The sequence below is a fragment of the Armigeres subalbatus genome, chromosome 2 (genome assembly GCF_024139115.2).
Source record: "Armigeres subalbatus isolate Guangzhou_Male chromosome 2, GZ_Asu_2, whole genome shotgun sequence".
Lineage (NCBI taxonomy): Eukaryota > Metazoa > Arthropoda > Insecta > Diptera > Culicidae > Armigeres > Armigeres subalbatus.
The window spans coordinates 112259537-112272840 of record NC_085140.1 but is presented as its reverse complement, the minus strand read 5'-3'; the positions used below and the strand labels follow the sequence as shown (position 1 = coordinate 112272840).

The 13304-nt window shown below is 45.8% G+C and overlaps 3 protein-coding genes across 4 annotated transcripts in view; 1 reads left to right on the top strand and 2 right to left on the bottom strand.

The window, feature by feature from the left end:
* The window catches only part of LOC134210686 (putative uncharacterized protein DDB_G0282133), a 597983-nt gene that overhangs the window by 310766 nt on the left and 273913 nt on the right, over nucleotides 1-13304 (top strand). The gene's annotated exons all lie outside the window — the stretch shown is intronic.
* LOC134209160 (uncharacterized) lies at nucleotides 6616-9034 on the bottom strand. Its single transcript, XM_062685143.1, has 3 exons — nucleotides 8708-9034; nucleotides 8216-8512; nucleotides 6616-8142 (listed from the first exon to the last, which is right to left on the bottom strand). Exons 1-3 carry the CDS (start codon nucleotides 9032-9034, stop codon nucleotides 6616-6618), a joined length of 2151 nt encoding a protein of 716 aa, XP_062541127.1.
* On the bottom strand, nucleotides 9093-11355 carry LOC134209159 (uncharacterized). The gene is made up of 2 exons (XM_062685142.1): nucleotides 9478-11355; nucleotides 9093-9401 (listed from the first exon to the last, which is right to left on the bottom strand). The coding sequence occupies exons 1-2, from the start codon at nucleotides 11353-11355 to the stop codon at nucleotides 9093-9095; spliced, it is 2187 nt and encodes a 728-aa protein (XP_062541126.1).

Sequence of the window (13304 nt, the reverse complement as noted above, 5' to 3'; positions counted from 1 at the left end):
TATGATTGCCCCCACAGTTTGCGCACTTAAATTTATTGGAATCTTCTCTCACAGGACATGCGTCCTTGGCGTGAGAGGTTACACCACAAATCATGCATTTAGCATCCATGTGACAATGTTTGGTTCCATGACCCCACTTTTTGGCACTTACGGCACTGGGTAGGGTTTGGAAATTACCCCAGGCCTGCGGAAATGTTCCCATGTAACACGGACATGAGACATAATACAGGCCTTTTCCAAACTTTTCATATTATTTAGTTCACTTTTGTTAAAATGAACTAAATAAAATTCTTGAGAAATGCCCCTCTGGGAAGTACCAGAATGGGATTTCTTTTTCATCTTAATTACTTGGACTGGTGAAAATCCAAGTAATTGAGAAATTTCAATTTTAATCTCATCCAGTGATTTGTCATCACTGGGAGACCTTTCAAGACGACTTTGAACAATCGCTCAGTTTTGTCGTCGTATGTGAAGAATTTATGGCGCTTCTCAGTTAAACACTGAAGAAGACGTTTGCGATCGTCAAAGGATCCCGGCAAACGCGGCAGTCACCCTTCCTAGCAATCTGAAATGAAACCTTGATCCCCTGAAGGTTACTCAAAATCTCATTCCGGAAGCCAGAAAACTCGGCAACAGATACCACAATTGGCGGAATCCTTTGTTTTTCGCATGAATCGAATCACCTGGGCTAGAGGTAGATTCGATTTGCTCAATTTCATCATTAATCAAATCGAACTGATTGCTCAGTTCGATTGGAGAAGAATTATCTCCGATATTAGAGTTAGAAGGAATATCTGAATTCTCCAGCTTCCTTCTATTTTTTCCGCGCTTGGGCAGGACGGTCTTGAAACCTTGTTTCTTTGAAGGCACTGGAGAATTCAGTGACTCTTCCTCTTGTTTTGTTAATACTCATTGCTGAGCGTGGAGACGTGACCTTCTAAGAGTTTTTTCCCAGAACGGTGTCCCTGCGGGATTACCACCGCTTGTCGGAATTTTACTTCCGCAAACGGGTCCAACGTAAAACGAAGGCACGGGTCCTTGCAAAGATCGTAACGGGATCAGTGGGTACAAATAGCGCTAAGAAGCACCGTTGAAATTAAAATAGCTTCGGGTAGTATTAAAAACTTCCTTCCGCAAAGAGAGAAAGAACCGCACAGCACGAAAGCACGATGCGGTCTGATCGTCCTCGAATACGGTAGTTTCTGCTTCCAGTCCGCGGCTAAAACACACATGCTGAAGCTTCAAAGGATTCAGTACCGCTGTCTCCGTATCGCGTTAGGATGTATGAATTCGACACATACGATGAGCTTGGAAGTACTTGCGGGAGTACTGCCACTAACAGATCGTTTCGCGGAATTATCGCTCCGGTTCCTCATCCGCTGTGAGGTTCTCAATCCATTGGTCATTGACAACTTCGAGAAGCTGCTCGAACAAAACCCTCAATCTCGATTCATGAGTATTTACCACTGGTACATGACGCTGGAGGTAAGCCCATCTTTGGTTGACACCAATCGTGCTAACTTCTTAGACTCTTACAGTTCCTCTGTTACTTTTGATCTGTCCATGAAGCAGGAGGTTCATGGAATACCAGACTTTCTGTGTGCGGAGGTCATACCTCCATTATTTGCAAGCAAATACGGGCACGCCAGTGAGGAGAGAAGCTTTTTTACAGACGGGTCAAAATTTGATGACTCCACTGGTTTCGGTGTTTTCAACGCTTTTCATAGCGCCTACTTTAAGCTCAAAGAGCCTTGTTCCGTGTATACTGCTGAGCTAGCAGCTATACACTATTCACTCGAGCAAATCGCATCCCTACCTCCTGACCACTTTTTCATCTCCACCGACAGTCTAAGTTCCTTGGAGGCTGTTCGGTCAATGAAACCGGTTAAGCACTCAGCGTATCTTCTGAATGGGATACGGAAAGCTTTGAGTGCCTTATCACAACGTTCTTACACAATCACCATGGCTTGGGTACCTTCTCATTGCTCGATCCCGGGAAATGAGAAAGCGGACTCTTTGGCTAAGGTGGGCGCTATGGAAGGTGATATTTATGATCGGAAAATCACCTTCGATGAATTTTTCACATTAGTTCGTCAGGAACCCTTGAACAGCTGGCAACAGAAATGGACAAATGGGGAGTTGGGTAGATGGCTGTATTCAATTCGCCCGCAGGTGTCGAAGCGTCCATGGTTCAAAAAATTGAATATGGGACGAGACTTCATTCGAACCATGTGTCGTCTAATGTCCAATCACTACACTCTAAATGCACATCTTTTCAGAGTGGGGCTCTCGGAAGGAAATCTCTGTGTGCGAGGAGCATCGTGGCCCCAGATCTGCGCTAACTGAACATCTCCGGGTCCGAGGAAAACAACCAAAGCCTATTAGGGAAGTGTTGTCGGGCCTTGATCTCGAGTACATGTCCCTGGTCCACCAATTTTTGAAAGTTGCTGATGTAAAACTCTAATCATTGCCTGCCCATTCCCTTGTCTGTCGTACCCCATATCGAATGTCTTCCTCTTGTTGTACGTTTCCATGTCTGCCGTTAATCCCTTCCGTATGTCTTCCTCTCGTCGTTGTCTCCCAAAAAAAGTTTGTTTGTCCCGTTACAGATGTAAAAATGCGAGGAATGTCAACTTTGTGAACATCAGCATCGTAATTACTTAAGCACCCTAAAATCCTTTCCTTTCCTACTGTATTATTGTATTCCCTAACCTCGACTAAACCGCGAGTCTTTCGGTTCCCCCAAACTAACACTATGTATAAGAATCAAGAAATGTATTGTTAAACTTGATTTCGGCTCCGTAACGCTTCACGGCAAATGAACCTTCCAAATAAACGAAAGATTAAAAAAAAAAATAATGTAACGACAATACAAATCGTACCTAATTAGAACTTGAATTGAACTAAAATGAAAAATACTCAAAAGATTAGTTCCCCTTAGGAACGATGTCCACGTAGCGTTTTTTCAAGCTGCTAAAAATTTGATAGGAAAAGAGGTGTGCGCCACCGCCGACATTTTTGCATCGGCGCGCCGCCGTTTAAAATTTGCTACACCGCTGATCTATAATTTTCCATGCCGATTCACATTTTAAGAAATCCGCAGAACTTCCAGTGGAAATTCCAAAGATTCAGTGGAATTTGCGTAGAATTTCCTGATTGATTCCGTTGAAACTCCAGAGAATTTTTCGTGAAGATCTTCTTCTTCTTCTTCTTTAATAGCTCTATATTCCAACTGGAACTTGGCCTGCTTTTCAATTTAGTATTCTTTTAGCATTTCCTCAGTTGTTGATTGAAAGGTTTTCTATGCCCGCCATGGCATGAGTATGTAGGGTTTCTTACCCCATTCCCGACCTAACATGCGTACGACTGCATTATTTAATTGATATTTATGAAAGGAAGCAAATTTTCCTGAATTTTGTGGGCTGTATAATACTGCAATGGAGTTCACTTCTGCTTAAAAAGTAGCTTTTCGTGCTAAATATCGTTTAACAATCTCTCAACATTTTACTCTCATTCTCTCTCGGGACGGCAGAAAGTGCGACGTGAACAAAAATATGCACGTTCCACGACAACAAGATGCCAGATGGTATTATTCATAATCATTTTTATTTGGTTGAGAAGATATATTTACTCATCCAAATTTCTTTCAAACACTTAAAAACAATATTTTTTTCACCTTTTAAAATCGAGTGAATCGAGTGACAGTTTTCCTATTAACGATTGAGGATCATTTTCATACTCCTGGCCTTTTGGCAGCACGGTGCGGCTAGAAGTTCTTGGGCCGAGGTGATTTTTTGTTCGGCTTGAGAATACATTTTCAAATGTATTCTAATATGTTCATATAAGTTCTAGTGATAAGATTGAAGTACGTGTGTTTAGCATTATAGTGTCGTGATTAAAAGCTTGAAACAATGATTGTATCGAGCACTGTGACGATTTTCAGGTAGGTGTTTATTTGATGATACCGTTTTGTAAAAGTGGAAAGAATCACTCCGGCTCAGTGGTGTGGCAACGGAGAGCGAAATTTTGGAATCTACATTTTTATTTTCTACAGTTGGATCAATTAGGAGTAAAACAAGTGGTTGAAAAATATTGAGTATTGTGAAAGATAAATGGGAGACTTTTAAAAAATTATCAATCATAAACCTACGGCTTCCAAACAGTATAAATCATTAGTTTTCTGTGCAGTGAGCCGGGAATCGGGTCCACTTTTCGTGAAGATACCAATGAGTTTTTTGAAAACTGCATACAATTTCTTATCGAAATTTCGAAAAACTGTCCGTAAAAACTATAAAAAACCCGTTTGGAAATTGCAAAAGATTTCCGGTAAAATCTAAAGAGTTTCTCTTTGAAATTAAATATGTGAACGAAAAAGGGTCGTTCGTTCCATTCGGCCGAAGACCACAAGACTGAAAGCTGTTTGGCCGAATAGACCACCTAAAGTTATTTGATCGAAAATTTCATTTGGTCGAACAATTCTCCTTCTTCTTCTTCTTACTGGAATTACATCCCCCACTGGGACATTGCCGCCTCGCAGCTTAGTGTTCTTTTAGCACTTCCACAGTTATTAACTGCGAGGTTTCTAAGCCAAGGCACCATTTTTGCATTCGTATATCATGAGGCTAACACGATGATACTTTTATGCGCAGGTAAATCAAGACAATTTCCAATCCGAAAATTGCCTAAACCGGCACCGGGAATCGAACCCAGCCACCCTCAGCATGGCCTTGCTTTGTAGCAGCGCGTCTTACCGTAAGGTTCATTTGCCTGAAAATAACGGTTGGCCGACTAGCTCAATTGGCCAAATATGTCCTTTTCCGAAATGGTCGTTTGGCAGGAAGCACCATTTAGCCGAAATGGACATTCGGTCGATAGTGTCGTTCGGCTGAATTGGTTATTTTGGATATTTTCAAGACATCCACGGAAAAATCTTTTGAAGATCGCCAGATAAATCTGATCAACTTCCTCAGAGAATATTTTAAGTTTTTCCAGAACATTGATTTAAAAATTATTCTCAGATCTTCCACGGGAGCTACTTTGAAGTTTCGAGAATTCTTTGGAATTACCAAGTGCAGCTCTTTGAATTTCGCAAGTGAAGTTGTTTAGAATTTCAGCGAAAAATTCTTTGGATTTTACATGAGAATCTCATCAGAATATTCGCAGGCAGTTGTTCCTAATTTCCACAGGGAAATATTCGGAATATCCGCGGAAAGTTTCTGTTGAGTTTCTGTTGAGTACTCTTCAAAAATTACACAGAAAATCCTTCATAATTAAAGGAACTTCTGACTGGAAGAAGGGATGTTCAACATTGACTTTTTCACTCTAGATTAATAGTAAACCACTAACTAGTTTGGCATAACCAACGGTCAAACAGAAAGTTCTTCGGAATATCCGCGGAAGACTCCCTAGAATTTTTACTTTAAATTTTCCAGAATTTCCGCGGAAGATTGTTCAAAATGTAAATTTGAAAAAAAAATGTTTTCATCGGAAAGTTGCACGAATTTTTTAAGGATTTTCTTTGGATTTCTATAGGAAACACTTTGCATAGCCATAAGAAATTCTTGGGAAACCGAACGAAACCGACGACCGAACTGGTAATTTCGCCGAAAAGTTATTAGGCGACAATGCCAAACATGTTATTAGGCATACAGCCAAATGTCAATTACTGAATGGTCAAAAATGGACCCTAATTTGGCAAAATGGCCTTTTTGTCAAATGACAATTGAACAAAATTCCGTAGCCTTTCTACTATTTAAGTCGATACTGTTCTTCAAGCAAAAAGTCATCTAGCAAAATTTCATTGGCCAAGCTGAACTGTACGTTATCTGAAACTGTTATCAGGTCGAAAATTGTTTGACCGAAAATGTAGTTTGACCGAAAGTGACATACAGCCGAAAGGGACATTCGACCGAACTGGTAATTTGGCAGAAAAAGTTGTTGTTCAGGTCATTCGACTGAAAATACCGTTCGGCCGAAAAAGTCGTTTGACTGAATAGATCATTTGACCAAAAATGTAGTTTGACAAGAGTTGTCATTTGGCAGAGCGAGTCATTTGGCCCTGTTCCTTTTTGGACCACCCTAATGAACACCAATTTCCAGAGCAGTGCTTTGTTTGTGCAACAGCTTGAAACTATTTTATTAAGTTCAGATATGAAGAGACACTATGTTAATTACATGTTTTCTGTTGGTAAGTATACTCTAATTAACTACTTACATTTTATAGTTTTCTTTAACGTTTCCTTTCAATTTTACAGGTGCGACGGCTTGATTTACGGGTGGTTTACTTTATCCTACATGTCGATACATTTAATTAGAAGCAGTTTACAAAACAATAAAAATATCATTTCTCACCCCAAGGCACTTCAACACGATTCAAATATATTTTTGCGATAATTGAATCTATTAGATCCGGCAGTATTCCAATAATTCACTTGAAATTTTACTTAAAACCACTCGTCTCTCGTACGTTATATGATATATTTTGTTTACCTTTTTTTCTGCCGCATCCTCCTTGCTCTGATATACTCACGCATACTTACGTCCAGGCTGCTACCATTTCGCCTCGACAACATCGTTTGAGGCGAACGGATGCACCATGCGCCGGGTGCGCACAACTCAGGGTTTCTCGATGCCGGGTGGTAGCGGTGCCAACATACTCCCTCCCCGTATCTCTGGTGGGGCCTCTGCAACGCCGGAGTTACCATCCTGGACCTCCAGCACCGCTAGCTTCGTCACCGGCCTCCTAAACTTACCCTTAACCGTCTGCACCATCGCTTGTCGAATTCGGCCGTCCGCCCCCGGGTAGACATCTAGCACGATGCCGCGGATCCAGCTCTTCCGCACTGCGTCGTCCGCGATGTACACCAGATCACCGCTTGCTATTGGTGGCACGTCGGTATGCCACTTAGCCCGATGATTTATCGACGGCAAATACTCGAACACCCACCGAGCCCATAGTTTGTCCGCCAAACGCTGTGACCGCTTGTAGCGGTCTCGAAGTGCTTCGGCTTCGCTCGTAGGTGGAACAGGATGTTCCTCACCGATCGTACCGACGCCACGAACAAAATGATTTGGGGTCAACGCTTCTTCTGTTCCCGGTTCCAGGCCGACGTATGTCAACGGCCGGGAATTAATTAGGTCTTCAGCCTCCGCAATCGTCGTCAGCAACACTTCGTCGGTTATTGTTCTCCCGTCGTTTAGCACGGTTAATGCTGCCTTCAGGGAGCGGACCAATCGCTCCCAGACACCGCCCATGTGAGGTGCGCTGGGGGGGTTGAAGTTCCAGCGGGTTCTGGAATCCGTGAATTCGTCCTCACATTTTTCTCCGATTTGCTTCACAATCGCCTTGCTTGCAGCTTGAAAGTTCGTGCCGTTGTCGGAGTAGAATTCCAACGGTTTTCCTCGGCGGCACACGAACCTTCGAATGGCCATCAAGCACGCTTGAGTCGTCAGGCTGTGAGCGACTTCAAGGTGGACAGCTCTCGTAGTCATGCAGGTAAACAAACAGATGTACCGCTTCTCCGATCTTCGACCGACTGTAACTGTGACTGGGCCGCAGAAGTCCACGCCGGTGTGGCTGAACGGTGGTAGTCCCGGCGTGACGCGCGACTCCGGCAATGGAGCCATTCTCGGTGTCCTCGCTCGGCATTTCTTCACCTTGCACCACATGCAAGACTTCCCGATCCGCTTCAACTCTGCTCGCAGGTTCTGAATGCTGAATCTTTGCCGGATTTCGTTGACGGCAGACTCCACGTTTCCATGTGCTACTCGGTGATGGTAGTATTCTAGTAGCTTATCAGTCACCAGATGCTGTTTCGGTAGAATTATTGGGAATCGAAGCTCGAACGGCAGCGACGAACCTTGCGCTGCTCTACCTTCCATTCGCAGTACGTCCTCAGTGTCTAGGAACGGACTCAGGTTGTACAAACTGCTACTCTTCTCTAATTGCTGCTGCTGCTGTAACGGTAGCTGCCGGTTCTTTTTGATCGTCCTGATTTCGTCGCCAAAACAATCGGCCTGGGCTGACCGCCAGAGGTACGCCTCCGCCTTCTGGTACTCTTCACGTTTCAACGGTACCGTCGTCGATCGTACAGTTTTTTTAACCGCCTTTTTCACCGCTTCTGTAGTTGGAACTGCTTCAATCTTGAATCCGTCTTTTTTTCCTTCGACAGTTCGACGCGAACCGATAGACGCATGCCACCGTCCGCACTAATACCCTCCACTTAGAAAATCGTTGCAGATCTACTATCGACATGGTGATGGCGATATCGTGGAACTGGACACACGCTCGAACCTCCTCGGCAACGTTTGGTGCGATGCTGTCCTGCTTCGGCCAACAATCCTCCGGCTGGTAGAGGAATCCAGGGCCGCGGAACCACGCAGCATCGGAATGCATGCTGTGCGCCTTCTCCCACTTCGTTAACGCGTCGGCCGCATTGCACTTAGTCGGCACCCAACGCCATTCCGCTATTTTCGTTAAGCTGTGTATCTCTCCGATCCGGAACGCCACGAACTGTTTATAACGACGGTGGTCGGTGGATCCACGAGAGTACAGTCTTCGAATCGGACCACATGAAACGACGCTTGACTTCTAACGTAAGAATCTCGCCGGCGGAGTTAGCGAGTCTCGCTCCTAGCGTTGCTGCTTGCAACTCCAAACGGGAATGGACATGTGTTGCAACGGTGCTACCTTCGACCTTGACATTACTAGCGAGCATATCGGTCCCTCGTCTGTTTCAATTCGGATGTACGTTGCTGCTCCGTACGCGTCCTGGCTTGCGTCCACAAATGTGTGTAGCTGAAGACTGGCGTAGTCCAAAGAACGTCCACCGCAGAAATAGTAACGAGGAATTCGCACTTCCTCGACTTCCGGAAGCCTCCTGATCCACTGGTACCACTTCTCTGCCTCTTCATCGCCGATCTGCTGATCCCATTCGCATCCGCTTCGCCAGAGATCCTGAATCAGCAGCTTCCCGTAGAACGTAAACACGGAGAGTAATCCCAACGGGTCGAAGAAGCTCATCACGCAGCTCATCACGATCCTTTTTGTCGGCAGCTGCTCGCCGGACAGAAAAGGCGCTAAATCCTGAGCGCTAGTTCCTGAGCATGGTCGAAAAGGAAAATTCGTCGTTTGCTGGGCTCCACACGATCCCCAACACCCGCTCGGAGCCGGACTCCTTATCCTCACCGAAACGCACGCACTGATTTTCCTTACGTTCTCCCATGGCCTCCAGAAACTCTCTGGAATTGGAAACCCAGTTTCGCAACTCAAAACCGCCCTTGGAATGGACGTATCTCACATCCTTCGCAAGTGCCACTGCTTCTTCGATTGTATCTGAACTGTCGAAATAGTCGTCGACGTAGTGATTTTCGACGATGGCTTTCGCCGCCGCCGGAATTGCCTGCAAATTCTCTTGCATTACAGTTCTTCACGTATTGGGCTGAACACGGTGAACTCGTAGACCCAAACGTCGCTACGACCATCACGTACACTTCCGGTTTCGCTGATGGATCATTCCGGAACAAAAATCTCTGCGCTCGTTTGTCTTCTTCTCGGATCCGTAGCTGGTGGTACATCTCCTTTATGTCCGCCCCGAATCCGACTTCTCGTTCACGAAACTTGCAAATTACCGCCGGCAAGGCGGTCAGCATATCCGGCCCCTTCAGCAGCTTCGAGTTCAAAGATACTCCTCTCACTTCTGCTCTTGCGTCCCACACTAGACGAAACTTCTGCTTTCTCGGATTGTAGACGATATTCAGTGGCACGTACCACACTTTGCTGCAACCTAGCGCTTCTAGCTCGGACGACGTTGCCTTGTGTGCGTACCCCTTGACTAGATAGTCGGCGATCATGGTCCTCACCTTGGCGTACAGTTCAGGATCTTTACTGAGACGATTCTCCAGGCCAATCAGCCGCTTAACGGCCATGAGGTAGCTTTCTGGGAACTCGGAGCAGTCGTTTTTCCACAGCAGTCCCGTTTCGAAGCGATCTCCTATTCTTTTTGTCGTCTTCCTCAGAATCTCTTTTGCTCTTCTGTCTTCTTCTGACTCGGGAAGCAAGGCCACAGAAATACCGGATTCTTCCAGAGTGTACTGACTCTTCAGCAGGTCGTGCAGCTCCTGGTTGGTTACCGAGCTACAAGCGTGATGCCCGACGATTCCACCTTCCGTGGCATTCGCGCCAGTTGGTCCGTAGACAGTCCATCCCAGTTTTGACCTGACTGCTATAGGTTCTTCCGGCCGGCCTATTCTAGACTCAATCGGAGCGTAAAGATGGATATCCTTCAGCCCGATCAGAATCTGTGGCGTTGTTTGGGGAACATCTGCGATCGGCAGATCTCGAAGGTGGCTGTATTGCTTCACCACTTCCGACACAGCTAGTGAATGCTGCGGAAGCTTGAGACTCTCCACCGTGTGGGCACTCTTGATGAAGAAACGTTGCGCTGATCCTCGAGCGGAAATGAGCATGTTTACACACTGCGAGTCCTTCTCGACTCGTGAGACTCCAGCGGTCCACGTCACTCGTAGTGGCTGCGTTACACCACGAATTCTCAGTCGGTCGATCAGCGTGTTCTCCACCAGCGTATAGGAAGAACCTTCGTCCAGGAAGGCAAAGGTATTCACCGAGTAGATTCCGCTGTGCAGGGTGACAGGCATCATACGGAAAATAACGGATGGCTTTGGTTGAATAGCGTGGATATTGCAGTTCGAGCCAGCCACTGATCTCGGTGGATGCAGAAGTGGATTGTGGCGCTCCTTGCACCCGCCGATGTTGCAACGAAAATTCAACTTGCAGCTGACAGTACCGTGCTCGTTCAGACACAGCTGGCATAGCTTCCATCTGCGAACCGCTTCCCATCGCTCACTGTAGTGGAGTCTACGGAACCTCTCGCAGTTACGGATCCGGTGATCTACTCTTCCACAGATCCTACACGGCCTTCTCTCCTTCGCAGGCGGACTCGAACTTATACTCTCCGCCGCGTCATGGGCATGAATGTACCCTTCGCTTGCTCTGCTTCTCGGGTTCACCTTCTTTGATCCGACCTCTCCGGACCGGGATGCTTCTCCGTAGGCAGCCACTTCACTTGCATCCTTCACTATACGTGACAGGAAATTTGACAATGTCCGCAGCGTCACCACCTTGCTCTTCCTTCGGTATCGTACCCATTCCAGCTGCGTCCCTGCTGGTAGCTTCTCTATCAGCTCTTGAATAAGCATGGGGTTCACCAGATGCGAAGTTAACCCTGTAGCTTCTAGATGGTCAGATAGCTGCTGCACCACCACACCGAAGCCAATGAAACTCGCCAATCGATCTGCTTTTGGAGGCGCTGCATTGCGCACTTTCGCAAGCAGCATGTTCAACAGTCGCTCAGGTCGCCCATACAGCATCTGCAGCGTCTCTATTATTTTTGGGACTGACTTTGGTAGAAGCAACCTGCTCCTGACCGCTTCCAGCGCCTCGCCTTTCAGGCATTCCTGTAGCCGGGCCAAATTTTTCTACGTCAGAAAAAGCCGCACGCCTTTGTCGACGTTTCGTAGCTACTGACGAACATCGGCCATTCTTCCAACTTGCCAGAAAAAGTTGGCAACTTCCTAGATAGGAACTGCCGTGTAAACATCTGCGCCTTCGTCGGTTCTTGCTGCCGACTTTGTCGACCTCGCCTGATTCCTCTTTGCTTTTGACGTGACCTCTCTTGCCTTTTCTCTTCTTCGGAACTCTCCGAACTTTCCTCCTCCGTACAAACCTTTTCCTCCTCTGAAGAGCTCTTTTCCTCCTCGATGGAACGTCCTTCTTCTTCTTCTTCTTCTTGACTTTCCACCTCTTCAGTGGACTTTTCTTCTACTACTTCTTCGGAACTCGTTTCAGATTCCGACTCTTCTTCCGCTATCTGCCACTTGTTGCTACGCTTCACCTTTTCCGGTTTGGGAACCCCTGGGCGTCCGACAGGCGTTGAATTTCCATCGCGCCCAATCAGAAAACTCTCCGGAAAAGTTGATGGATCTCCAACCGACTTTGGTGCGAGTTGCTGAGCAACTGTCGGCGTCGAGTGTTTGCGGTAGGCTCCTCTCGGATCGTTGAATTTCGCAATCGCTGCATCCGCTTTTCTGGGCTTTTTGTTCCCCGACTTTTCCTTCTCGAGGTTTTTCCCCAGCTTCGAATGCTCCAATTCCGCAATCTTCCTTGTGCCGCTTTTCGAGCTTCCCATTTTGACACCACCGACAGCTCCCTTTGACTCCTTTTTTCCAGTGTCCATTTCCGTTCTCCGCTTTAGCTTCAACTGCTGCAGCTTCTCTTCCATCTCCGTCCGCATTTCGTCCAGTTTCCGCTGGTGGGCTTCTTCTTCGGCAATCTTCTTCTCCATTTGTGCCTTCTCGAACTCCAGTTCCATGTCCCGTTTTTCTTTTTCCAGCTGCTGGCGCATCTCAAACAGTTCCTGTTGGACCTCCAGGCGCTTCCGATGCAAAATCTTCTCACTTTCCAGTTCCCGCTTATGCTTCTTCTTCTCCTTTTCGAGCTTCTTCAACTCCTCTTGCAGCTCGGACGAACCGGAGTCATCACTACCACCTCCACTGCACTTTTGACAGCACCAAGAAATGTCCTTTACTTCTGCTGTGACGCCAACACAGCCGAAATGGTACCACTGTTGGCAGTGGTCACAAAAAACCATTTGGGACTCGGCATCATCCGGACGATCACAAGCCATGCAACTAAAACCTGTTTTATCAGGACTTTGCATATTGGGATTTGGTCGGAACATTATAAAATTTTCAAGTTTGTTCCTTTTTGGACCACCCTAATGAACACCAATTTCCAGAGCAGTGCTTTGTTTGTGCAACAGCTTGAAACTATTTTATTAAGTTCAGATATGAAGAGACACTATGTTAATTACATGTTTTCTGTTGGTAAGTATACTCTAATTAACTACTTACATTTTATAGTTTTCTTTAACGTTTCCTTTCAATTTTACAGGTGCGACGGTTTGATTTACGGGTGGTTTACTTTTATCCTACATGTCGATACATTTAATTAGAAGCAGTTTACAAAACAATAAAAATATCATTTTCTCACCCAAGGCACTTCAACACGATTCAAATATATTTTTGCGATAATTGAATCCTATTAGATCCGGCAGTATTCCAATAATTCACTTGAAATTTTACTTAAAACCACTCGTCTCTCGTACGTTATATGATATATTTTGTTTACCTTTTTTTCTGCCGCATCCTCCTTGCTCTGATATACTCACGCATACTTACGTCCAGGCTGCTACCATTTCGCCTCGACAACATCGTTTGAGGCGAAC